Source organism: Solanum tuberosum, unplaced genomic scaffold, assembly GCF_000226075.1.
Source record: "Solanum tuberosum cultivar DM 1-3 516 R44 unplaced genomic scaffold, SolTub_3.0 scf00188, whole genome shotgun sequence".
NCBI classification, from domain to species: domain Eukaryota; kingdom Viridiplantae; phylum Streptophyta; class Magnoliopsida; order Solanales; family Solanaceae; genus Solanum; species Solanum tuberosum.
The window spans coordinates 821,541-849,499 of NW_006239119.1; the positions used below are offsets into that span (position 1 = coordinate 821,541).

At 34.6% G+C, this 27,959-nt stretch overlaps 1 protein-coding gene across 8 annotated transcripts; it reads left to right on the plus strand.

Moving 5' to 3' along the window:
* The first annotated feature begins 5,829 nt into the window (after nt 1-5,829).
* LOC102584971 (kinesin-like protein KIF22) lies at nt 5,830-27,959 on the plus strand. 8 transcript variants are annotated; one of them, XM_006355207.2, is made up of 22 exons: nt 5,831-6,449; nt 6,573-6,772; nt 6,967-7,090; nt 7,206-7,300; nt 8,155-8,290; nt 8,541-8,606; nt 8,702-8,764; nt 9,296-9,346; nt 9,489-9,571; nt 9,658-9,772; nt 10,944-10,986; nt 11,105-11,310; nt 11,447-11,584; nt 11,834-12,043; nt 18,064-18,223; nt 18,365-18,594; nt 23,998-24,072; nt 24,282-24,453; nt 24,633-24,823; nt 26,812-26,939; nt 27,025-27,109; nt 27,315-27,959. In XM_006355207.2, the coding sequence occupies exons 1-22, from the start codon at nt 5,961-5,963 to the stop codon at nt 27,408-27,410; spliced, it is 3,156 nt and encodes a 1,051-aa protein (XP_006355269.1). In that variant the 5' UTR covers nt 5,831-5,960; the 3' UTR covers nt 27,411-27,959. The 8 variants fall into 8 exon arrangements, 7 of the variants coding, with proteins under 7 accessions (XP_006355269.1, XP_006355270.1, XP_006355271.1 ...); XM_006355208.2 differs by having other exon boundaries at nt 24,642-24,823; XM_006355209.2 differs by having other exon boundaries at nt 24,291-24,453.

Genomic DNA, 27,959 nt, shown 5'->3' on the forward strand with positions numbered 1-27,959 from the left:
AGTAATTTAAGTCATTCTAACTATTTTTCATTTTGAATGGATTGTTGTCACTTATTTCACATTTTAAATGAATTGTTTCTTTTATTTTTGTGTATGGTTAATAACCGAATAACCAAACCAAACCAAACCGAAACCGATAATCACCAAACCGATAAATGTATATTATATTTGGTTTGGTTTGGTTTTGATAATTTTAAAACCGATTAAGTTGGTTTGGTTTTGGTTTTGACCAATAACTGATCCAAACCAACCCGTGAACACCCCTAGCCATAATCATGTAGCGATCAGGAGAAACAAATAAGAGAAGTCAATCCACCAACTAGTTTGTGGATTTTCAACTCATGGTCTTTCTTGATACTCACCCACCATCTTTTCAGAAGATCATTCACTTTTACAACCATTTGCGTGTTTGGGAAGTTGGGAGCGGCCATGATTGCAAACAAACAACAAACAAATTCTAAAGTCCATTTTGGCATATATTAGGATTGATTTAGCTACTATGACCACATTGACACATAATATGCAATTTGTCTAAAGGGTACTGGGCCCTTTTGACGATAAGGTGACTACTAAGAGTGTGAATTGACACCAATGGTCAAACCACCTAAGGTTTATGCAGCATGTATGACCTAATTAATATTTCTAAGAGTTGGGTAGATACGGACTTGAAGAGGTTCTATGTGAGAAGGCACATGGTTCCACGGTAGTAAAATTATCTGTATCTGTCATGCCTCACTCATCTCTCTAATATATGATGTTTGAAGAGAATATGAGTATTTTGTGAGATGTGCAAAGTCACACACCATCACTAGAAAATTTAATAAAAAAAGAAGAGGGTCCCAATTGGGGAAAGTAAAAGAGGAATGCCCGTTTATCAGAGCAGTAAACACTTAGCATGTAGATGTAAATCAGTAACATATAAGCGATTTTAAGAAAAACAGCAAATAAATAAATACATAAATAAAAGAAAGAAGCATATAAGCATGTACGAAATCCAACATATAAGGAAGGGATATAAAATTAAACATAGAAATATTCACATAAGGAAAAAAGGGAAAGGGCGAAACATGGAAAAAACAAATAAGGAAGAGGAAAAGGGGTGGAACATGGAAATATACAATAAATAAGGAAAGCAAATAAGCAAGGGAAATAAATAGCAATTAGACATTGTAATAATCAAACAAGCAACGAAATAAGCAAATAAAGTAAACCCCACATAAATCAATTGAAACAAGTAATTGTTAGAACCTAAAATTTCCAGCAGAGTCGCCATTCTGTCGCGCCCCATTTTTCGCAAAATGGATTTCGATGCACGACCTAACAACTCTTTTGGGTTTTGTTTGGATTGAAGAGTGGCCACCTAACGAATTAAGGCGCGTTAGGAACCTATCTAACCTAACTAGATCTACCTTAAGGTCAATGAACCAGAGATCGGGTAAGGGTTCAAATTACCTCGAGGGGAAGGTGTTAAGCATCCCTCGAGGTCCACAAATGTGGGTCCCGACCATATCTCATACAATTTATGTGGGGGTTACATGTAGCAATTAAGGTCTCATTTATTTAATTTTTAATTAAGCATACTTACTAGGTGATAAAAATAAATAAACATTAATATAAAATAAGAGATAAGCAAGGAGACAAAAGATGCACAAATAGATAGGCGAAACAATTTTATTTTATTAAACTACCCCAAACATTTATAATTATAAAACAAATAAAAAGAGAAAAGGAAAGGGAGACCATGGAATCTAGATTAACACACTTTACGGTTCAACGCTCGACTTATTATTCGATCGGCTTAATATTCGGAAAGATAAAATCAATGTTTGTCGTTTTAAGTCTGAGTCGATTGTCATCATCTCCGTAAAGGGCCTAACTATCCCTACCCTACCTTCCAATGCATTACGTCCTAAAAGGTGCCTAGCATTCCCGCTTAATGTCCAAGAGGCATTGGATTACTATTTAGGGAGTTTTTAGACTAAAAGAAAATATATGCTCCTAATTAGGCCCTCTAGACGCCAAACAAAACACGTTGGACGAGCATTTAGCACATAAAATCTCATAGTGGCCTCTAAATTTTAATTAGCATGCTCGCAAACACAAATAATTAGTGAAAAGTTTCATGTTAAGTGTGTGCGCATAAACAGACGAACATTTCATATAACAAAATTGAATTAATTTTAAAAGGGCAGAAAGTCGTTACAAGTGCAGAAAAAGCTTATTAGACTGATTTTGAGTGACCAGAGTTATTTAGAATGCAGTATTTATTGTTAATCAAATTACTCAGGGTGGATCAGTTTAAGTGGCCACAAATGCGGGCAAAGATGTTCAAATATAGTTGCAGATCCAATTGGTAATTAATATCAAAAAGGCAAATTAAAACATGATAGATTATTTTAAACAGTTTAGCATGCTGTAAATTAATAATACCTATGAACATGATTTCTAGGTGATTGAGAAATCAAAACATTGCATAGCGCCTATAGGCATGATTTTCTAACCCAAATGATAATCTGCTATAAAAGTGGTCAAAATTGGAAAATATCTATATAGATATATATATAGATATTTTAAAAAACAAATAGTATTAATAATTCAGTATTTAGATATATAGACAAAATCTCATATATTCAGATGCACATTCAAATTCAGACCTCTTGATCTTAATGAAAACAAATGAGGCCTAAGGGTATGTTTGGTGGAAAATGTTTTCCATTTTTCCCATGTTAGGTTGACTTAAATGTTTTGAAAAATATTTTTCAAATCAACTTATTTTCCTCAAATTTAAGGAAAATGACTTTCCTTAAAAGAAATTAAGGAAGACATTTTTCAAAACATTATTTCATACTTAAATTACAATATTTGTTTTCTTACCCTATCCCGTACTCCCCATCCAAAAAAATTCTTATTTTTTAAATTTCAAATATTTTTTTACCCTTACCCCCAACCAGTCCCCCCCCCAAAAAAAAAAATTTAAAATTATTTTAAAATTAGTTTTACCTCATCCAACCCCTACCATCCACACACCCCCACAAGAAAAATATTTTGGAAAAATATTTCAAAATTTTAAAATTTCATTTTTACCTCATCCCATACCCTAACCCTACGACCCCCAGGCCCTCTTTCGTCATTTTTTTTTTTTTAAAACATTCCTTTTTATGCCACCCGCCACCCCTACTCCCCCACCCAGGGTTTTTGATAAATATTTCAAATTTTAAAAATTTCATTTTTACGCTACCCGTCACCTCTACTCTCCCACCTAGGCCACTCCAGTCAATTTAAAAAAAAAAAAAATATTTTTGATAAATATTTCAAATTTAAAAAATTTCATTTTTATGCCACCCCAACCACCCCCTCAACCCCCCGTGCCACCCCATCAATTCTTTTAAAAAAATTGTTTTAGAAAAATATTTCAAATTTTTTAATTTTTTTTACACCACTCCTACCCCAAGCACCCCTTTTCCCCTCCCTCCGTCAATTTTAAAAAAAAAAATTATTTATGAAAAATATTTCAGAATCAAAAGTCTGGGTCAGGTTCTGGGTCATATCTCAGGGTAGAATTTTGGAACTGTTGTCGGGGTCGTATCCTAATTCGAGTGTCAGGATCAGATTCTAGATCGATTATTGAGGTTGATTTTCTGGTCAGAAATTATTTTTCTAAAGAGTATTTTCTAGTCTGAAGCAAAAACTAAAAGATATTTTTTAGAAAATGTCTTTTCTTTCACCAACCAAACGTGAGAAAATAAATTAAAATCCACTTGTTTTCTAAGAAAATATTTTATAGAAAAATACCAAACATTCTCCGTCGACGTGCTTGCTTCAGCGTCTTCTGAAAAATAAATTTAAAAATTATTTCTTTTGTTCTATTTTAATTTAATTAGTGTATAATTTTTTGAAATTATGGAATCCTTTTTAGCTAAAACTTTTAAAATCGACGTGCCTGCTTTAGCGTGTTTTGGAAAAAATTCAAAAATTTATTTCTTTTATTCTACTTTAATTTAATGAGTGTATAATTTTTTTGAAATTATGGAATCCTTTTTAGCTAAAACTTTTAAAATCGACGTGCCTGCTTTAGCGTGTTTTGGAAAAAAATTCAAAAATTTATTTCTTTTATTCTACTTTAATTTAATGAGTGTATAATTTTTTTGAAATTATAGAATCGTTTTTAGCTCTGACTTTTAGTTCTCTGTCGATGTGCCTGCTTTAGCATGTTTCTGAAAAAAAATCAAATTCTTTTGTTCTACTTTAATGTAATTAGTGTATAATTTTTTTGAAATTACGGAATTCTTTTTAGCTATGACTTTTCAAATTGACATGCCTCCTTCAACGTGTTTTAGATTTTTTTAAAAGAAAAACTTATTTCTTTTGTTCTACTTTAATTTAATTAGTGTATAATTTTTTCAAAATTATGAAATCCTTTTTAGCTAAAACTTTTAAAATCGGCGCACCTGCTTCAGCATGTTTCGGAAAAATTCAAAAATTCATTTCTTTTGTTCTACTTTAATTTAATTAGTGTATAATTTGTTCGAAATTATAAAATCCTTTTTAGCTTTGACTCTTAGTTCTCCGTCGATAACTATATAAGAAATGCGAATAGGACTAAGCAGGCACCACTCCGTCAACATGCCTGCTTAAGTCTATAAGGGCATTTCTATCATTTAACTTGTAATGAAATTTTTGATTGGATAGAAATAAATTTAGCTATAACCTTTTTATGCCTATATTTCTGTCTTTCCTATTTTATCCTTCCACCTAAGGTTGGGTTGTCTCAAATTTATTCTTACATGTGTCGTGTCACATGTAAAAGCTAATTTACTGTTGCCAAATGACATAATACTACATGAATTTTGGGCTTTCACAATGTTTTACATCCTTCGTTTAATTATAGCCAAAAAATATTCACATATTCATCAAATTTAATTCTATTTTCTTATTCAAAAATTAATTTTTATTAAAAAACATTGTGAAATTAATCACTATAAATCATTACTAAATTAATGATTAATATAAAGTGTATTATTATAATTTTCTCTTAGATTTTGAAAAGTAATTTGAAAAATAAGTAATTAATATTGAGGATAAAATATGAAAAAAATTTGATACATTAGAAGTGAAAAGTAAAAGTAAAAAGATATTACTATATAGTAGACAAATAAAAATGAACGCAGGAAATATTTGACAACTTTCTACTATTTTTTCATACTGTAGCAATTGTGTGTTCTTTTTGTTGACATGAACAAGACAAAAAAAATGTTTTTGCAGTCCCTCATTTCTTTTCACTTCTAAATTATCCATTTGGATATAAAAATTACGATTCACACTTTAGCAAAATAAATTTTACTTTATTTTAAAATTTAGTGTTTAACTGTGAAAACTTCAAATTTAATTAGAAGTTTTGTTTCAATTTTGAATAATAACTCATAACTTATTTTCTAGCTCACCTTAAAATAGCAATGCATTTAAATATGAATATGACATAATTTAAATCATACTTTTCACTATTGTCCTTTGAAAAATCATAAATATAACTTTGTAAGTAATGCAATTTATCTTCTAGAAAATATAAAACTTAATTAAAGGAAACAATAAATATAAAAAAAATTCAAACATCCATCTTAAATTTTGAACAATGAAAAAAACCCCACAAAATTCAATTAATATAAAATAGAGAATTTTTTTTTAGTTAATATAAAATAGAAAAAATATAATTAATCAATATAAAAATTAATGTTATTGGGCCCGTGCTTCGCACGGCTATCGTGACTAGTATGTAAACAAATGAGGCCTTAATTCTCGGCTCTCGCTTATAAGTTTTTAAAAAGCCAATTCAAGACCATGGCTCTTTTGACTTTAAGGTCCAAACTCAAGTGATACCCGCTCATCTGATTCAAATATTTCCGCCCTATTTTGATGTATTAGCACAATAATAATAGTGAACTGTTTACTATACCGAAGAAGAAATGGAGACTAAAGGGTCTTCACCATGTCCGTACACGGCCACCGTTCGACGGAACCCTCACCGGAAAGCAAGAGCAACACCGTCTTCCACCGCGCCTGTTTCGCTTCTCCAACCTTCATCATCACCGCCGCAAAACATCTCTTCATTCCCTATCGAAGACATTCTGGCCATGGAAGTCCCTGAAAAAAAACTTACGGAGGCATCATCCGAGAATCTCAAGGTATTTATGAGAATCCGAACATTAAACATTCAACGAGAAACACTGAAAAAAGTCGCGGAAATGAAGAAGACAAAAAATGCTTGGCCTAAAAACCCTAAGTCCACCAATGCGTTGCCTAAGAAGCTCAAAAAGAGCAATGAAGTTTGTGTGACAGTGAACGATGCACATTCTGTAACTGTATCGCCTCCGCAGAGCTTACAAGATGGCAAACGTATTAAATCAGAAGTTTATCAAGGTTTTTCACAAGTCTTCTCATCAGAAGCATCTCAGGTTATTTGCTTATATTTTCAGAAAACCAGAAATTACATTTATATCAAATTGCTGTTTGTATTAAATTGAAATATATCCAAGATTCTCTAGTTTGAGGTTGAGATATTGCGATTTGTGTTGCAGAGGGAAGTGTATGAAAAAATGGTGAATCCTTTAGTTGAGGATTTTCTGAAGGGTAGGAGTGGCATGTTGGCTGCATTGGGACCAAGTGGTTCTGGGAAAACTCATACCATCTTTGGGTGTGGAAGGGACCCTGGTATGGTGCCTTTGGCTCTTAGTCGAATTTTATCACAAGAAGAAGGCAACAAGATGCAGTCACAGAGGTGCTTTCATTTCTAATATATGTTTTAAAGGATTTTCAATATATTTTAGCAGTTTCCTAGTCCGTGAGGTTTGAACTTTCTTAAAACTGTCATTGCATTCTTAATTGTGGGATAAAAAGTTGCAATTCTATGTATGTCCTTCAAATGCTTGCATTCAATAACTGCTTTTTTTGCCCATGATTTATCACGTGCAGGATATTTTATCTATCCATGTTTGAGATCTCTTCTGAGAAAGGAAAATCTGAAAAGATATTTGATTTACTTAAAGATAGGGCAGATTTGTTTATCCAGCAATCATCGATTAAAGGCATGCGAGAGGTTGTCCTTTGAATTGCTGTATAGCTTCTCTTTGTTGCATTTTTTTTTTCCAGTCTATAACTCCTGCGGTTCAAAGAGATCAAATAATTGTGTGCGCTCTGGTGCTTCTGAACAGGCTATACTTTATGATCCTCAACAAGCTGAATCTCTAATCGCATCTGGACTTTTGAAGCGTGCTACAGCTATGACAAATTCAAACAATCAATCTAGGTAAGTTTTGGTTATAAATACTTATGTTGGTCTGTGGCTGTTGTTTTGCTTTATGCTCTGGTTTGTGATATTTGAGACACTGTTGCTAGTGTCTCTCCCTAATTATATCCTGAAACATATGTTTTATTTTCTTCAAAGGTTGGATTTCTTGCTTAAGTGACTTTTCTTTGATACAAAGCTGTGCTTCTCGTACTTCTTAAACTTGAAATGATTGATGGAACCATTCACGATAATGATCTTTTCAATTGCGAAAACCAACCTTTCGTCATTAATCTTCGGAGGCGAATTACATATTTATATACGCAATGTGGTTTGCGAGCTATTGCATAGGAGCAGGGGTTTTACCCTGTGCGCACCCAAAGGTTAGCGGTTGCGGGTTTCCTTGTCATAAAAAAAAAGAATTACTGAGACTCCCTTTCTTTTGATAAATCCAATTTGGGATTTATCATTCAAAGGGAAGTGGACAACTCGAGAATTAAAATAGTAGGTATTGGATTTGAATAAAGAATTAATAGAAGACGGAAAACCAAAATCTTGTTTTGAATCATTCTCTAGTTTTTTTTTTGAAACTAGTAACATTTGTATTTCATTTAGTACTTAGGTAGTACTGAAAAACCATATTTACAAAAGCAGAAAGGAGTAAAATCTATCCAAAAACTGAACCAAATCTAAATGGATCCTAAAACATCTATGATTGACTCAGTTTCATTGGAGTAGACATTTGTACACCAAAAGCAGAACAACAAAATACACTTAAGTTATTTATCTAGTTTACGTACATGATGGACAGGTTAGGTTTACACAGTCATGTTCCAATTGTATTTATCATGATGAAAGTTTTAACATCATTGCAGTCGTTCACAGTGCATCATAAACATCCGCTGTGAATATAAGGAGGTAAATGGAAAAGTTGGTGATAACTCAAACAGTGCTGTCCTGACCATAGTTGACCTTGCTGGAGCTGAGAGGGAAAAGAAGACTGGAAATCAGGTACAGATTGTCTTTGGCCACTGAATCATATCATTACACAAAAGCTGTTTTATTGAATTTTAAAAGATCCCTTTCTGTTAGTATCTTTGATTTTACTGTCAAGACTAGGTTAGACCTCGATCTTCAGACCACCTGAAGAAGATTGTGACTCTTCAGTCTTTCTTAGACCTAAGATATTATGTTGCAAGTTTGGCGGTTAATATATTTCTCTGGCTTGCAACATCTCACTGATAATATTACTCATGTCTAGGGGATTAGACTGCTCGAAAGTAATTTTATCAACAACACATCAATGGTGTTTGGCCTATGCTTAAGGGTATGTATAATCAATCTGGTTTTCTGACTTCCGTTTCATGAATATCGAGGTATGCCACTCTTCTTTTTTATTCATCTACTGGAAGTTCTGTGCAGTCATTACTGGAGCATCAGAAGAACCCCAGGAAACCTATGCAGAAGCACTTTCAAAACTCTTTGGTACTGTTTTACTTTCTTATCCTTCTCCGTCACTTTCCAGTAAATTTTATTGGTCTCTAGTTACTGCTTGTTACTTTTATATTTGCTTCTATTTGTTGAAATAAATCATTTTGCTTCTATCCAATGTTATCTAACACAGTTCCCTATATAATGCATAGGAAGGTGTAATAAATGTTTCACACAGTAGATCTATTAGAGTAATATCTTGTGTCAAGTCATATTTCAGACAAGTTTGTGTTAAGAAATAGCTTGAACAAAAATGTGATTGTAGTGTTAGATTTGGTGTCGAGGTAACTGCACAGTTAATTAGAGATTAATATTCAAGGTAGATATGTTCTGTACTGCTATATTTTATTCCTTCGAGTCTTTGATTCCCAGTCCCCAAGTCAATGTTGAGGCTGTTTGTAAAATGGTTTTATTCGTTGGATAGGTGATATTGTATACCCAGCTCTGGGTAGCTATTTTTCTCTCAGATAGAATATCCTTCATCTTACTTTCCTTAGTAATTTTCTGGGTTCTTCTTTTGCATAGTTGACCAGATACTTGCGAGATTATTTGGAAGGCAAGAAGCGGATGGCATTGGTATGCATTTACTCCTGCAGAAATCAGTTTAGATATTTGAAAACTGTCATGAACTGCTAAAAGTATTGGAAGTCCATCAATTTTTTCTGCTCCACAATTTTCTTAACATTGTCCTTTGTGGCTTTCTATGTCCATGCTGCAGCTTCTAACTGTAAGACCCGGGGAAGAAGACTACCTTGATACTTCTTTTCTGCTAAGGCAGGCTTCACCATATACAAAAATCAAGTATGACGGCTGTTGTAACAATTGCTTTAGCATTGACCTTTTCAATTATTTAGAAGTAATTCTTGAACAAGGAACTGTTGATGCAGGTTTGATACCATTGAAGAACATGGAATTTTAAACCACAATAAGAGGCCTGTGCAAAGAACACCTAGCTATGTGCAGCTTAAAAGAATGAAGTTGAGCAAAAGTGAAGATTCTGAGGTATATCTTATTTGTCCCATTTTTCTATTTTACATCCTGCACCCTGGCTCTATGCTTAGGTACATGTTTCACCAGAGGCTTGGCGCGAGGTGATTGTCTAATCCATTTTTTTGTGTGAGGTGATTGCTTACTGAATTACCAGTTTCAGTTAGTCTCTTAAGATTATCCTTGAACCTTCAACATAGAAAGAAAAACCATTCTGATCTTTTTGTGCTTTAAAGCGACTCTTGTAAGAAAACATCTTTTGACAATGTCTTGGGTCTCAACTTTAAATAACCAAGTTAACTAAACATTCATACTGCTTAGAAATGATATCTTGTTCTACCTCCAGGGTTTTGGTCAAGTGGGAGGAGTGTGACGCGTGATGTGTGGGTTGGGGCGTTGGGCTGTCACAGGTTCAAACCTTTCTAGAGACAAAAGCTTAGTATTTAAGTGGAGAAGGGTTAGAGGGATTGGCCTATTATACACTGAATTCATAATTTTGTGGTATTGGCCCTCCAGGATTTCTTTGTTATAAAAAATAGTCAATATTTTGATCCAGCGCTCTTTCATTAAGATGATTTTCATATGTTTCCTTTGCAATTTTCTTCCAAAATTGTCTATTTATTGTTCATTCACCTATTATGGTTAAACAGAAAATATTATTTAAAAAATAGAAACAATACAATCACAACACCAGGAGGTGTAGTGAACTAAAAATCAAAATTATCTGTGAATATGCTGAAAACTGAAAAGTTAAATAAAAGCCTAAAATTACATGGAGATACATCTGTAATAGTATTGATCTCATTGTACAAATGGGAAAAGAAAATAATTATTTTTATATACATGGATACTATCAACTAAAATGAGGAGACAAAATTAATACTGTTGATTACAGACTAGGAAACAAAATTAAATAACATATTATCATTATAGGAGAATGCAAACTTGTCGACATTATCAACTACACAGTGACTCAAACAAAGTTTTATATACGTGTGATGTATTGGGCTATGTTTGTGCTCTGTATCCAAAGTTATATCATGAACTGTTCATATAAATTCAAGCTACAGCTTTGGGGTAACTAATCTTCTGCTCATTGTAGGTGTAGGTTTTCCTTACTAGCAGCTTCGGCCTTCAAAAAATTCATAGCTATTATTTATTCATGTCAACTGTTATTTTCATGCAGATCAATCAAGGAAGTGATGAATGTCCTCAACTTTTGAATAAAGGTTATCAAAATGTTCAATTCTTCCATCTCTCTTTTTCCTTTTTTTTGTTTTGTAGAATGGACTGTAAAATATTTCCAGCAGAGGATTGTGTTTAAAATTGATTGCTTCTGTTGGATAGAGGTGGCTGCGAAAGGAATGAAGGATGTCAGCTTGACAGACGTTCGTGTTCAATCTGCGGAAATCATCACTATAGTAGCAAATGTGGGGAATATTCTCAGAGTTGATCAGGTTGAATTGGAAAGGAAAGAGAGAAATCATCACATTCTGCAAAATTTTGGTAAAGCTTTGTGGAAAGTCTTGAAAGAATACAAGAAAAAACTTGAGGTATAATGCACTTACAATTACTTTTGTATAACTTGCTAATGTTGGATTTTAATATACTTAAGGTTCCATTGTTGGGCTTTACCAATTAGGAACTACATACATTTGGTTATACTGAGTAGTTGTGTTCATGTAACAGGTGGCAGAAAATGAAATCTACACCCTCAGGAATAGCTTAACTAGTGAGAAATCTAGATCTGCTGAATTAGAGAATCAACTGAGGGATTGGCAAAGTAATTGCTGCTGTAGGGAAGGAAAAAAATCGTTAGATTATGAGGTACATGTGCCAGAATCATTTTTATATTGCTAATACTTTCCTTTTCTTGTCCACCATATATATTTTAGTTTGGATCTTCTCTTCCATTTCACGTTGAGATGAGATTCTGAAGTAGATAGGTAGTGATTTTCTTAACTATATACTCTTTGTTCAAGGTTTTCCTAACTAATATCTTTTTGTGTTCATTCTTGGGCTTTACCATTGAGGAACTATATTTGTTTATACTGAATAGTAATTTTCATGTAACAGGTGGCTGAAAATGAAACTTGCACTCCTAGAGATCATATAACCAACAAGAAAACAAGATGTTCTAAACTAGAGGATGAATTGAGAGATTGGCAAAGTAACTGCAGCAGTAGGAAAGGGATTTTAAGTGAGGTTTCCTCTAGAGAAGTGGATGAATTTGAAAGAAAAAGTTATTCAGATTTGGAGGATCATCAGTCCAATGACTACAATCAGGTAAATAAGCAAGATTCATCTTGGAGAACAAGTTTTAGATCCTTTAATACTTACCTCTTGTTAGAATAGGAATAGGAACAAGAATAGTACATAATAGAATCCTAATTTAAAAAGAATTAGTATATAGAATCCTACTTAGAAAAGGAGTGTAATGTCTATAAATAGGGTTTCAGTGTAATTATGTAGAGACTCAAAAATTCAATAATAATATTTTTTGTTATATTTATCTCATGACATTAGAGCTTCTACAATCCTGGTAGAGAATCAAAGAGCTTTCTTTGCTATTCAAAATCAAGTTCTGCACTCTTTTTGTTTCCTAAGTCAACCTTATTTTCTCTTCCACCACGTGTCTTTGGGAGCATCTGTTTTGTCTATATCATCACTCCAGGAAATGACAAATTGGCTCCTCGTGCTCTAAAATGTATCTTTCTCACCTAATAAAAAGAATGTGTCTTTCTTTATTCAAAGGTATAGAGGGGATATCTCTCGTCTGACCTCTAGTGATACTTTTTTTTTTTTTTTTGATGACAGGGGAAACCCGCAGCCGCTACCCCTTTGGGTGCGCACATGGTAAAACCTCCGCTCCTATGCAATAGCTCGCAAACCACATAGGAGAGGTAACCCGCACTAGGCAAGCCCCGGTACGATGAGCTCGACCCAGAAGGCAAATCCCTTGCTTTCGCTGGCAAGGGGTTTCAAACTTGCGACCTCCAACCCCAAGCCCAAACCACTGGGCCACCCCGAAGGGTCCTCTAGTGATACTTTATGCCCGCTAATGTTACTTTCTTTGAAGGCAAACCCTACTTTGTAGAACATCTCATAGAAGATGAGGGCATTCTATTAATTAAATAACAAGATTTAAGGACTGCATTGCCTAAAAAACACAGCCAAAACATGGGATTCAATTAGAAGAGTGCTAGTAGTCTCAATGAGATGCCTATTCTGCCTTTCTGCTACATCGTTATGCTGGGGTGTATGTACAAGATGTTTGGTGAATAATTCCTTGGTGAGTCATAAACTCCTGAAACTGAGAGAATAAGTATTCTAAGGCATAAACACTACGAAAAGTATGAATAGAAACACCAAACTAATTTTGTATTACATCAAAGTAACTTTTGAATATAGAAAAGAACCTAGAACGATCTTTCATTAAGAAAACCAAAGTGCATCTTGAATAATCATCAATGAAACTAACGAAATCCTAAGGTTGAATTGACTCTACTAGGACCCTAAATACCATAATGAACTAATGAAAATAATAGTCTTTGAACAACCCTTGGTACTTTGTGAAAATGTAACACAGGTGTGTTTCCAAAATTGACACGACTCACAATCTATTTTGAATAAACTAGACAAACTAGGCGCCATCTTCCGCAGCTTGGATAGACTCGAATGTCCTAAACGTTTGTGAATTAGGTCTGGAGGATCTGTAATAGAGCATGTTGTGAAGAAATTTGAAGAGGTAAGATAATAAAGGCCTTGTTATAGATGTCCCGAGCTAATCATTTGTCCCGTACTGCGGTCTTGCATGAGAAAAAAATCATCAAAAAAAGTTATGCCACAATGTAGGGCACACGTTAAACAACTAACAAATGCAAGAACCCGGGACATAAAGAACAGACGGGTAGGGTGACATAAGAAAGGGGTTTGGCTTTTCCAACCCCTGTTGGTTTTGTTTGGATCCCATTAGCTAAAGTAATAGCAGGAAGAGATTGTGAATAAACAATATCAGACAAAAGTGATTTGTTACCAAAAATGTGATTAGGAGTGCTTGAGTCCATGACCCATGATCCAAGAGTGCTAGACTGGAAACACAAGCAAAAGAATTACCCGCAACAAAAATATCAGGTTGAGAAACTGAAGCTACTTGTGGAGACGTTTGCTTACTTGGTCGATACCGAAGGAACTCATCATATTCTGTCTGTGCAATATGCGCATTATTGATGGTCGATTAGGATGATCAATAGATGCTACTTGTGGATATGTCTGGTTACTTGTGCGATTTCGAAGGAACTCATTATATTCCTTTAGAGCAATAGTATCATAACTAAGTGGTGGGCCATGCAAAATATAATATATGTCATGAGTGTGTCCAAGCTTATGACAATAACTACACTAGGACCGAGATTTTCCAAAATGACCTCATTATCGCTGATTCTCCATAGATTGATATATTCATTTTTCTATGGTGTAAGATGCGAGAACAGAGTTGTCAATGGTGGGTGATGAAACTACTTTGTGACTGGGAGGTGAGGCAACACGAAGTAGACAAGATAAAAATACAACAATTGTAAGGAACTGCAGTACTAGCTAATATTTGATCACACACTAAATCATGGTCAATAGGAAGTCCAACAAGTGTAAGAACTAGAAATAACGTCTGTCTATGCTCTTGTTGTTTTTCCACATTCGTAGTAGTTGACATTTACGTTTAAATTCCTCCATGATTGCCTGTACCTATCCCAAGTAAGTAGACATATTAGATTCTTGTTTCTTTAAGTTGGCCATTCGAAATATCACATCAGATAATCTAAATATGTCACGAGTGTATAAAACACGAGCCTTTTCCCAAACTGAATAACATGTCTGGAATGGGGGAAACAAGGGTATCAACTTGGAATCAATAGATCGCCATAAATGACTACATAATTGAGCATCAACCTTCTCCCATTATGCTTTGGCTTTTGCATCTTCTTCACTAGCCTTTGCCTTTTTATCTACCACACACATTATTCGGTAAGTGGTCTTTGACACCTTTACCCTTGCACCACAACTCAATCGAGAAATCCCAAGCTAAATAGTGTGAGCTTCTTATTAATAGTTCTGAAGTGATAATAGGGGTTGAGCTTCCTATATTTTTGGAGTCAAAAATATCAATCTCGAAAGACATTGTGAAATTAGGGGTCGTTTGGTAGCTGGATAGAGTTATGCAGGTATTAGTTATACATATATTAGTTATGCAAAGTTTAGTTATACATGTACTAGTCATGTAGGTATTAGTTATCAGGGTTTAGTAGTTATATAGAGATTACAATACATTAGTGAGTTATCTTTTTTCTTAATTCCAAAAATAATTAACAAGAATTTAAGCAAATAAATTAAAAGTAATTAAGCAATTAACAAGACAAAAAACTTAAAGAAAAAAATTTGGGGTGATTACATGTATTAATTATTTGATTTGTTGTAAATTAATACTCCCTCCGTCCCATTTTATGTGTCACTTTTCGGATTTCGAGATTCAAACAAGTCTAACTTTGACCGTAAATTTTTCACAGATCTTTTAAACATTTTGAATTATCAATTATTGTGACTTATAGTACTTTTTACGTAGTTTACAAATATATCAATTTCATTTCAAAAAAATTGAAAATTCCATGAGCAAATTTTCGGTCAAACTTAAATTGTTTGACTCTCGAAAAACGAAAAATGCCACATAAATTGGGACAGAGGGAGTATACATTTAAAAGTAAATTAATAGGGGTGAATATGTAATTTACTATTTTAATACATGTATAACTAATACCCACACAACTTATTACACTTTCTATCTCGCAGAAGTTATACATAGATTCCATCATAAGTTATGTAAGTATTAATTATGTAGGATTACAATAAACGCAACCAAACACTATATAAAATTAATGCATGAATAACTTTTATACAACATTTGAAAACGTACCAACCAAACATTGTTTCAAATAATACATGAATGTTTTTTATCATATTTGCAAACCAAACATGGTATAAAATTAATACATGAATAACTAAGTTATTCATGTATTAGCTTTGGGCTTATCTACTACCAAGCTACCCCTTAGAATTTTCTCACAATTTTTATTTTTGGAAAAATGGTGCCGTTATTTGAAAAAAAAAGGTTCAGTCATCGGAAATAAGATTTGACTGCTGGGAACTGGTCGGAATCAAAAAATAAATATATGGTCAGCCTCATAATGGTGAGGCGTCCTTACTAAATATTTTTTTGCTGAAAACTGGCTGCCGCCATGCGCCGGCGTGTGAAGCGCATGGTGACATAGATGTGAGTTTTTCGGCGGCCTGTGACTCACCAAAACTCAGAGGAGCTCACTAGGGTTTGCTCGCTTGAGTGTTCTGCACCTCGTGGTGGTGGTGGTGGTGGTTTCTGCACAACACATAAAACAAAAAAAGCCAAACCAACCTTTGACAGACAGTGGAAATTGACTCACGCTGACCCATTTTCTTTCTGTAAGTTTCTCACCACTGCTGTGATACCATGTGAGAGATATTGGAGAAAATATTATTGAATTGTTTATCTACATTATTACATAGAGACAGGGGCAAACCTAGGTGGAGCCTAGGGGGTTCACCCGAACCTTCTCGTCAAAAAATTACACAATATATATATGGTCAAATTCTGATTTTATGCGTATATATATTAAAATGACCCCCCCTGAAAATAAGGGACATGCTTCGCTTAGTGGATAAATGGTTCAGTAGATGCCCCTATGTCACGGGTTCAAATCCCATGCGCAACATTTTTTCCCCTCTTTTTAATGCTTTGGAAATTGGAACTCTTGGGCTTAGACCTTCTTCTTTTTCATTATTTTTTCCTTTTATGCCATTTCTTCTTTCTATTTTGTTTTTGTTTATATTTATTAGACACATTTTTTATTCTTCTTATATCTATTATTCATTTTGTTTCAACGTAACTCTTTTTTCATATAATAACTTGAATAACTCTTTTAAAAAATGATGAATTATATTAAACTTGAAATTGAGATAGAAATATATTTAAAAAAAAAGAAGGTAAATTAGATGTAATTGAATGAAGAAACTTAAATATCGTCAACATCCTTTTAAAAATTAATTTTATAGAATTCATGAAATTAATTTTATATTTTTAATTCTATTTTAGAGAGATGGAAACTAAAATTATTTGATTTATTCGTTATTTGTCTTTTTTGCATATTATGACTAACCTAGTAAATTGAACTATAAGAACTAAAATAATTGACAATGTTATTTATTTATCTTCGGAATATACATTATAATAATAGTAACTCTAATCTTACACACTTCTAGAGAATCTTGACGATTTTCATAGTAATATGTGAATGAATGAATACTAATTTAAATTTTTTAAAAAGTGAAAAATATAATAAAAAATTACAAAATAAAAGTATAAAAAGCACAAGAAATTTTAAGAATGCTCAATGGAGCACGATAAAAGCAGAAAAGTAGAAACAAATGCTTAATACGGTATGATAAAGTAAGTCAAATTTAGCATGATAAGGTAAATATCTTTTTTCTTGTCTTGCTCCCTTTTTCATCATTTAATTTACGTGTTTTAGGAATTAACTTATGTAATACAATCGATCCACTAAAATTCTTATCAATGTATCTTTATCCTCGGTATCTTTGATTAACTTAGTTTTTACTTTTATGAACCAATGAAATATCTATGGTTCTTGTACAAAGAGCATGACGAGGGGCTACTACGCTTACCACGCACTTGCATTACCACCTGAACTTCTTTTTTGTACTTTGAACCTCCTGAGCAAAAATTCTGGGTCCGCCACTGCATAGAGACCCTATTTATAGACACTACAATACAATCCTTTACCAAATAGGATACTATGTTCTAATCCTATTCCTATTTAAGTAGGATTGTATATACCTATTCCTATTCTAATAACAACGTCATCAGTTTCTGGTAGACAAATTGATGCCTTTTGATCCACCAACATCAATTTGAGGGGAATGTTAGCATGTTGGACAGATTCTAATAGTTGTACATATCTGTATAATAGCTCTAAATACTTGTGTTATATGATATCAATTGCTTTCCATATGTAGGAGATAATCAGGGATTATGTAGCATATTTTTAGACATAACAATGAGGAATAACAGATATTAGGGGTGTAAACAACAAATTTTTGGGCATGTAAATCAGAATTCTTTCTATTTAATGGAAGAACTCTTCATTTGAGAGCATTCATTCAGCAAACCTGACAAGTATAATTTGTTATGGACTGCTCAACAGCTTGAAAGTTCAATTGGAGATGCTAGTGCTATTGAAGATCTGAAGAACACAAATGAACTGAAAGCAGAGAGTACACATTGGAATGGCAAAGAGACTGCTGTGTTAAGTGGGTCATGCTCTTCCATTGATCAGGAGTACGGGCGAAAAGAGGAAAGTTTTGGTAATAATAAAATTCTGAATCTTCTATTCATCTTCAATAGTAGTTGTATAAAAATCTTTTTGACGCTACTTCTCCCTATGATCTGTACCATACCTCTTAACTTCATTTCTTTTTGTCACATGTCTTTGATGTTTGACTCAGGTGCACTAATTACTATTATCTGTTCTATGTTTGGAGATTCTATAGTCAGCACTTCTCAAGCGACTTTCATAGACAGAGACACGAATACCCTGTTGGAAGAAGACCATTCGCCTTTTGATTCAGTACTTCCAGAACGTTGTACAGTCAACACTTCCAAGTCATCTCTCTCCTTTGAAAATAACAGCTCTTTTCTAGTGGGTGAGGACCAAACAGAAAACAAAGAGGACAAGGTCAGTTCAGTTATGCTATTAGTCACACTTAGTTATAAATTTCTATTTCACAAGTAATTCACATGTTTAATCACTATTTATTTCACAAGGATACTTATGCTAATTATCGCTCCTGCTAATGTTTAATCTAAAATGCATTAATCCTAAATTTCTAACAACATAATGTTCTCAAGCTACTATTGTGTTTCTTCTTTAAGAAAAACAACACAGTAAAATTACTTTCGATATTTTTGATGTCTTCTGTGTAACAGCTAGTAGTTTGCTTCCCCTTACCATCATGTGCATGGAGGATGTTTAGTGGGTTTCTTTGGTGAAGAAACTAAGGTTAGACCCACCCTTGCTGATATAAGGAGATGGTCACCTGCAACTTGGAAAAATGTATTTGGGGGGAACATCTATGAGATGTATGGAGGGATGTTCTTGTTTAAATTTCCGAATAGATACATGGCTGAGAAGATCATTCAAGGGCAATGGTTCTAAAAAAAGACCAGAATGGAGTGAACTCCATTACAGTTGAAAGAACATGGATTAAAGCGGTTGGAGTTCCTCTCCATCTGTGGTGGCTGGGTGGCTACTGAAGAAGAATCAGAGCTCAAAAACCATTTAAAATGGGCTAGAAATCTTGTGAAACTGATGGTAGGAAATTGCCGAGGGAGGTTTGCGTAACTCGACAGGTAGAGCCTAACTTGGGGACATCTATAAAATAATGAGAATGATAAGAAGACATAAGAAGCCTATAACTCCTTTGTTCTACTGACGTATACGCTAATGAGTTTATATAAGTTTACAAAGTAAAAGGATAGCTACAGGGGATAACAATTAAGAGGTTAGAGGATAATTACAAGTACAAGAGATAATTACAAATAATACAAATATAATTAATGAGCTGTAGATAATGATAAAGTTATACTCTAACACCCCCTTCAAGCTGATGCCAATATAAAACAGAGACGAAGTTTGCTAAAATACATAGAGATGAGCTGTTGTCCAAACAGTTTGGTAATGATATCTACGATTTGGTCAGCACTGGAAATGAAGCGAATTGAAAGCCTACCAAACTTGATTTGCTCTCACACAAAGTGATAGTCTAATTCAATGTGCTTGGTCCGGGCATGTAATATAGGATTCACACTCAAATAAATTGCACCGATGTTATCACAGCACATGATAGCAGGGACAACAGGTGGAAGACCAAATTCGCAAAAAGAGAGCTTACCCACATGATTTCAGCTGTGGCATTGGTCAGTGATTTGTATTCACTCTCTGTTGATGTTGAGGCTTGGGCAGCAATGGGTTGTTTCTTTGACAACCAAGAGATCAGATTGCTGCCATGGTACACAAGATATCCATTAGCAGAACGCCGGTCATCTGGGCAGCCAGCCTAATCACTATCTGAAAAACAGTGAAGTTTCAAGGTAGAATTCTTGGAAAATAAACAAACCAATGTTGGTTGTGGCATGAATATAGCGCAGTAGACGCTTCACGGCTTGCCAAAGAACGTCAGTTGCACAATCCATAAATTGAGCTAGTTTGTTGACACTAAATACAATGTCTGGGCAAGTCTAGTGTTGTCAAAGGCATGCTTAAAGCATGCTTAAGCCCTGAAGCGTTGCTCAAAATGTGTTGAGCGCCTCACTTATTGTAATTTTGTGTCGTCATTAATGTTCTAAGGCATACTTCCCTTTGCCAATGAGCATCTTCTGAAGAGGTGACACTAGACAATTGATATTTCACATTGTCTTAATTTTTTTTTCAATATATTTGTCATTTTTGCTTATAATCATTAGTCCTGGACTAGACATATATATTTGTATTTTTTTCTTCCTTTGTGCCTTTTTCATTAAAGCCCACAATATAATTGGACTTAAAGCCCTAACAACCTTAAACATTTTTCGTATTTTTTGCATTTGATTACACTAGACGAGTCAAGGTCATGTATTGCAGGGAACTTACAATTTGACAATATTGCTCAGAATTTGACAACGATTCACCCATTGTCTTGCTCAAATTCGTAACCACTGCCAGCAGTGTGATATACGACCTAGATTCTTTAATATTTGTCTCTTTCAATAGATCAGCCGCATATTTATTTTTTGTCAACAATAGGCTGTCCCTTTTCACCCTCAATCCCAAGGAAATAATTCAAGGCACCCAAGTCGTGGACAGGAAAGATTTCCTTAATTTTGGTTAGAAACCATGGCAACTTAGAGGAATCTGAACATGTAATCACTATCTCATCGACATAAATCAATATATAGATTTTTAATGGACCTAGAATAAAAACAAACAATGATGTGTCGGCCTTGGAGGAGTGAAAACCATGACCCTCAAAAAATATGTTAAGCGTTGAAACCAAGCTCGAGGAGCTTGTTTAAAGTCATAGAGAGCGCTATGAAGCTGACAGACATGATCAGGCTTGGAAGGATCAACATACCCTAGCGGCTGTTCCATAGAAAATTTAATGTCTAATTGGGCATTGATGTGCCTCAAGTTATAAAAGCTTATTCTAGGAGGCCAAAATAAACAATTAAGAAACTTAGTAATTGTCACGAGATAGTTACGGGGTGGTTTATGTAGAAAAAGGGGCAAGGCAGTTAGAAGAGGGCGTTCAAAGAAAGGAAAGGGAATTCTGGGAGAGTTCTAGCCTCTTGAATGTCTAGAAAGTTTGTGATATGTAATCGTTCATGTCTTAGGATGTAATTTATGGTGTTGGCAGTGTCCTAGTGGTTGTTCTTTTTGGACTTCTTGTTGTAGTATCACTGTATCTAATGTGAAACAACATTATTTATTCCTTTATTTACTATTTCTGTAGTAAAGTCTATCAATTTGGTATTAGAGCAATAACGTTCAGGGATGGTGAGTAGAATTGAGGGACAAGTTGAACAACTGAAGTCTAATTTGACATTTTCTGGAAGGATGGTTGATTGGTTTCAAGAATTGAGAGTCTCTTGCGAGAAACATGGGAGAACCATGATGGTAGAAGCATTCCTTTCTCAAACCAGATCCATCGGGAACCAAGAAAAGGGAAGCAATGTCAACTTGGTTGGAGAAAAAGGTGGGAGGAAATTTCGGAAGCTACAACTATCAGTTTTAGGAGAGGATCCTTTAGGATGGATTTTAGAGTGGAACGGTATTTTGCTGTAAATGAAATTTCTGAAGCGGAAAAATTAAAGGCAACATGTGTTTGTTTGGAAGGAAAAGCCTTAAATTGGTATTATTGGATAGAATCTCGGCAACCAATGTTAACTTGGGAAGACTTTAAAAGGGAGTTGTTGAATAGATTTCGTCATTTTCAAAAGATCAATCAATATGTGTCACGAGTTGACTTCCCGAGTCATGATGATACCTACTATAATCCACGAGTAGGTAAGTCAACCTGTACCTAGAACGACAAGTAATGAGTACAAGGGTAGAACTAAACAAAAATAACACTATCAATAAGAAAGAGACAGAGGCGGAGCAAACCAAAAGCTATACATATAAAAGAAAACTTCTCAGAACCTGGAAGTCACGAGTACAAAGCTGTCTAAACATGAAAAAATACAAGTCCCAAAAGTGGACCACAACAAGCCGTCTCAGAGGCAAAAGACTAGCTAACATATATACAGAAGGAGACAGGCTGTTCCAGGACGCCAGTGCTCACCTTCGTCTCCGATATCCACAAGCTGCAAAAGATGGCACGAATGATCACCGTTGGTAGCTGGTACTAGGACCTGCATCATGAAAAAGATATCCAGTCAACTCCCAGCCTAGCTAGCAAGAGTGACAATCAATCTAGGCCGCTCAACCAACCAGTCCACTCTTAGGGGCGTAAGCCGCCCAGCTAGCAAGACTACCCCGGGGGCGTGTCGAGGCACTAAACTCCATGTTTTAGTTTGATGTAGTGCATCCAATTCCTATTGCATAGTGTCACACCATTCTTGAAATTTCTTAGCTTGAAAAATATTTTTAGGTTCCTCCAATCGATCATTTGGTTTGGTTAAGGCTATATGGTTTTGGTGTTCTTGCATGGTGGTGGAGCGAAGTTGCGTGGAGTGGGTGTGAGATGGTTCTGAATTGTGTTCTAGGGAATTAAGTGGGCATAAGGATTCAGGAGGTGTGTTAGATAAAGGAGAGAAATGTAAGGGATTAGATTGAGATGGGCTTCTTTTGGAGAAGATAAGGACACACAATTAGGTGGATGAGAAATATTAGGAAGAGAAAAATTAGGAGGTTGAGACGGAGAAAAAATCTTACCATATAGTGATACAGTCTAAGTGAGGTTGGAATGAACATGGATGTGCAACCATGAGTTATTGGTTCCTTGCTAGATGAATTGGCCTAATTTTTCTTTGTATGGGAATTCTTGTCGATGAAATTTGACTTGTCTATCTAGTTATACCCGAGCTGTGGATTTATCAAGACACTTATATGCACTATGACTTGGACTTTGACCAAGACAGACACAAGGTGATGTTCGAAATGAAAATTTATGATGATTGTAAGTCCGAAGCAATGGAAAAACCAAACACCCAAAAGGTTTAAAAGAAAGGTAGTTTGGGTTTTTGTTGAATAAAATTTGATATGGGGACGTTTGCTTAATGACATTTGATGGAAGAACTTCTATTAAAATGACACTGTGCTCAATAGCAAAATTCCAATATTTAAGAGGTATGTTTGCATGACTAATAAAGTAAGACAAGTATCTACAAGTGCCGAATTTTTCTTTCAGAAATGCCATTTTGTTCACGTGTGTAAGGACATGTAATGCGGTGTATGATACCAGTTTGATCAAAGTATTTGTTCAATTTTGGTAATTACCTCCCCAATCAGAATAGCTTTGATTTTTTTTTGAAATTGCCTTATGGAAAATGGAATGAACATCACTTTTATTTTTAAGAAGATAAACCCATGTAAATCGAGTAATATCATCAACAAATAGAACAAAATGACGATGATCTGTAGAAGAAAGAACTGGGGCCGGACCCCAAACATCAGAGTGAATAATTTGAAAGGGAGCTGTGCTAGCATGTTCGACAGACGCTAAAGAAAAACAAGATAATTTTCCTGAATTAAAACTAGCACAAGGACTAAGTTTATTTGTAGAGCTAGATAACTGCTGAATTGTGCCTGCTTGCATTTTGTGGACAGTTTGTAAGGAGAGAAGTTCTAGATGTTTGAATACTTCTTTCTAATGCTATAATAAATCTGCATAATTAGTCCTCAAATCTTTGTTGGAAAGGTTAGGTAGAAAAGCTGCTTGACACTGAAGCATATTTCCATATGCATTATACAATGATAAAATGCATTACTCTTTTTTATATCCTTCTACAACTTTCAGATCTCTTTCCACTTGAAGACTGGTATGCCCTTTCTTTTTGTCGGAAGGAGGCTACTTATTTTGTGGTTATATCAATGTTTCAGGTGAAATCAGAAGTTTATTCTCGCCATTTGGAAGGGTCTGCACATACAAGAAATGAGAAGTGGCTTGACTCCACTGTAAGGCATATGTTTTCCTTTCTTGTGGTCTTTTCTGTATAGAACACTTTGACTGCCAGCTATCCTAAATAATTAGGTATTTGTTGTCATTCATGGAATGAAGTTGAATACCTCAAAAAATATTTCCATCAGTTTAATGAAAATTTGGGTATGTAAAACCCAGAATGATATTCTTTAGAAGTTACAATTTTGAGCATAATCTGTTATAGACTGCTCAGCAGCTTGAACAATCTACTAGAGATGCTACTGGTGTTGAAGATCTGAAGAATCCAAATGGAATGAAAGCAGAGAGTGCAGATTGGAAGGGCAAAGCAGCTGCTGTATTAAGTGGGTCATGCTCTTGCATTGATCAAGAGTACGAGCAAGGAAAGGGAAGTTCTGGTAAGAGTAAAATTCTGAATTCTATTCATCTTCAATAGAGTACTTGTATAAAAATCTTTCTGATGCTATTTCTGCTCTCTTTGAGCTGTATCATATCTCTTAACATTCTTCTGTTTGTCTGTCTCATCCTCCTTTATGTTTAAGTGCACTAATTACCAATCTCTGTTCTCTGTGTGGAGATTCTGTAGTTAGCACTTCCCAAGCAACTTCCATAAACAGAGATGAGAACTGCCTATTGGAAGAGGACCACATGCTTTCTATTTCAGTATTTCCAGAATGTACAGTCAGCTCTTCTAATTCATCTCTCTCCATTGAAAATAAGAGCTCTTTTCCGGTGAGGAAGAACCAAACACGAAACGGAGAGGACAGGGTTAGTTCAGTTATGCTATTAGTCACCTTAATTATAAACTCCTGTATCACAAGCAATTCACATGTTGTATCCTTTATGCTTCTTATCACTCCTGCTTAGGTATAACCTAAAATGCATTAGTGCTAGCAATGCAATGTCTCAAGCTATTAATTATGGTCTTCAAGAATAACAGTACATTAAGTTAATGTTCTTGGTTTGATGTCTTTTTGCTGTGTAACAACCACTAATTCAGTAGAAAGGTGCAATAATTTTGCTGTTATATCTAATTATCCTTGTCAAGTTAGTTCCACATTAGTTTAGGGGTTAGTTATTTAAATGAATTTGCATCTTATTGATAGTTGGCACCCTTCATTTCTATTTTGCAACATGTTCTTTGTTACTAGTATTTTTTTTTTTTTGATGACAAGGGAAATCCGCAGCCGCTACCCTTCGGGTGTGCACAGGGTAAAACCCCCGTTCCTATGCAATAGCTCGCAAACCACATAGGAGAGGTAACCCGCACTAGGCAAGCCTGGTGCGACGAGCTCGACCCAGAAGGCAAACCCCTTGCTTTCGCTGGCAAGGGGTTTCGAACTTGAGACCTCCAACATGGAAGTCCCAAGCCAAAACCACTGGGCCACCCCGAAGGGTAACAACCAAATGTTTTCACTCCACCTTTTCATCATATTATTAATAAGAAATAGAAATCGACAATAGTGTGGGAACGAGGAAACGTGCATTATTTAAATCGACCATTTCATGGCAAGAAAAACCAAGAATGGTCTTTCATTTGATTAGAACCATATTACTTATTACCTGTAGCACAACGGGCAACTGCACTGGTGGTTTTTTATTCTCTGATCCATAGTCAAGCCAAAGCTCAAAAGCTGTCAATTGGTCGGTGAAGAATGAGCTAGGCTGAAGATATCAAAAGATGGGAAAATATGAATCTTGAGAAAGATACATGGACCATATTTTTCAGAAAACAGACCAACTTTTAGGAACTAGCTAGTATTACTCAAATTTTAAGCTAAATCGCTGGAACAGATTACAGACATCCTACCAAAGTTCATGTGAAACTAATGATGTTGCTATTAGTAGTTTAAGCATGGCCTTGTTTTGTTACAGTATTTGTTGTGAACTTCCATAAAGATGTAGATCATATTTCTCATGTTTGTATTAAAAAAGGCTTAATGCATAGCCAACTCCTTAAACTTTCCGGGGAAAGATATTCTATTTAGACACTCAAAAGTCATGTTCCCATTTGCACACCTCAACTCCTAATCAAGTGTTTCAATTAGATACTTTCGGTTCAAATTTTGGTAAAGAAAAACTTTTACACGTGTTTCCATTTGTCTATTCGATAATTAAGTTAACCACATAAAATATGTCATCTATGCAGCAACCTCAAGTAGAAAACACCCGGGTATTACAATTTATTGAAGCGAATATGTCTAATTAAAGGAGATGACATATTTTATGTGGTTAACTTAATTATCGAATAGACAAATGGAAACACGTGTAAAAGTTTTTCTTTACCAAAATTTGAACCGAAAGTATCTAATTGAAACACTTGATTAGGAGTTGAGGTGTGCAAACACGTAGTAGATGAATGAGAACACACAAAAAAAAATGAAAAATTTAAACCAAAAATGTCTTATTGGAACACTTTATTAAGAGTTGAGGTGTACCATTGGAACATGACTTAGTTCAGGTGTCTAATGGAATATTCTAACAAGTTTAAAAGATTGACTATGTATTAAGCCATTAAAAATGTATATTTTCTGAATGCTGATTGTTGTTAGATGTAATTCTATTTTATTGCTACAAGAAAAAATTGTCTGTTTAATGCTCTAAGAATGCAAGTATGTATCATTATTTAGTAGAACAAGAAAACTCAATTCTGTAGTTGATGACTGTATCATCCCATGGTTCAGCATCATGTGTTTCATCTGACTGTTTATATCTTGAGAAATAGGTAATATAGGTTATTTTCTTATGTAATTCAGAGACTATTAGGTCCATCAACAACGTTAATGCCTGGGGAAGTTGTAGGCCATGGTGACAACAATGTAGTTGAAGCGGTTACTAAACATCGTTCCGGCACTAAATTTCAGAATGCAGATAAACCAAAAAGGTGTGTAACATGTTCTGTTTTCTTATGCCAGCTCCTAGTAATGCAGCTTGTTTATTCCTAGTGATTCTGTAATATTTTTATCCAGGACTAGGAGACTTCTACCAGTTTCGTCCATTTTATTAAAAGATATAGGCAGCATAAACTTCAAGGACGAGAATGAGAAACCAAAGGTGAATTTCTGGTGGTTGTCATTTCTTTCCTTTTCCTTTTATTAACCATTGTCTGCATCCATTTTAAAACAGTTCGAATTAGTGTGCCAATTTTTGTCCTTTCCCTGGGTTTGAGATACTATATTTTCTACGTCTAGCTCTTTTTTTTTTTTTTTTTTTTTTTTTAACAACCATGCGTGTAATGTTTGACGAAAATTTACTGCAGGGAGTTAAGGCAGAAAAGAAAGGAGCTTCTGGTGAAAACAGAACTCAGGGCAGCATTTCACTTCTTCGTTTGCTCAAGGATAATCTTGCTATCTAGTGCATAGTGCAAAATGATAACTGCATTCTAAGGTTTCATCTGCAATAAACAACAGTTTGCTCTTGCAATTAAGTTCTCAAAATGCTACTCTGATTATTTTTGAAAGCTCATAAGTTTTTTTGAGACTTGAACGGAACAATGTTCGAAAAGAACAAGACCAGACATGGAAGAGTTCATGTAGCTTATGTTTCTTCTGATGGCTGAGTGATTTTAGATCCCTTTTTAGTCCACGAGTTCATTTATATTTAAGTGTCTAGTTTGGATAAAAAGGTTCATGGAAATATATTTTTCGTAGAAAGTTTTTTTGGATTATTTTTAGTATTTGGTTGGGTATAATTGTAGGTGACATTAATATATGTAAATGGAAAGTTAGATAATATGCAAACATATGATATGCTATGTATTTACTCTACACAACTATAGTTTAAGGGGTCGTTTGGTGTGATGGATAAAGAGAGTTTATCGTAGGATAAACTTTGAGTCCTTTAATCCCTTGTTTGGTTGCAAAGGCTGGGATAAGTAATATCGGAATAACTTATCCCAGGATAA

What these genes read in the sequence shown, in the direction of transcription:
- LOC102584971 (XM_006355207.2), top strand. Translation starts at nt 5,961, where the DNA reads ATGGAGACTAAAGGGTCTTCACCATGTCCGTACACGGCCACCGTTCGA. An exon ending in TGTTTGGCCTATGCTTAAGG is followed by an intron (nt 8,607 to 8,701) that starts GTATGTATAATC and finishes AGTTCTGTGCAG; the next exon opens with TCATTACTGGAGCATCAGAA. An exon ending in CAGAAAACAAAGAGGACAAG is followed by an intron (nt 18,595 to 23,997) that starts GTCAGTTCAGTT and finishes TCAATGTTTCAG; the next exon opens with GTGAAATCAGAAGTTTATTC.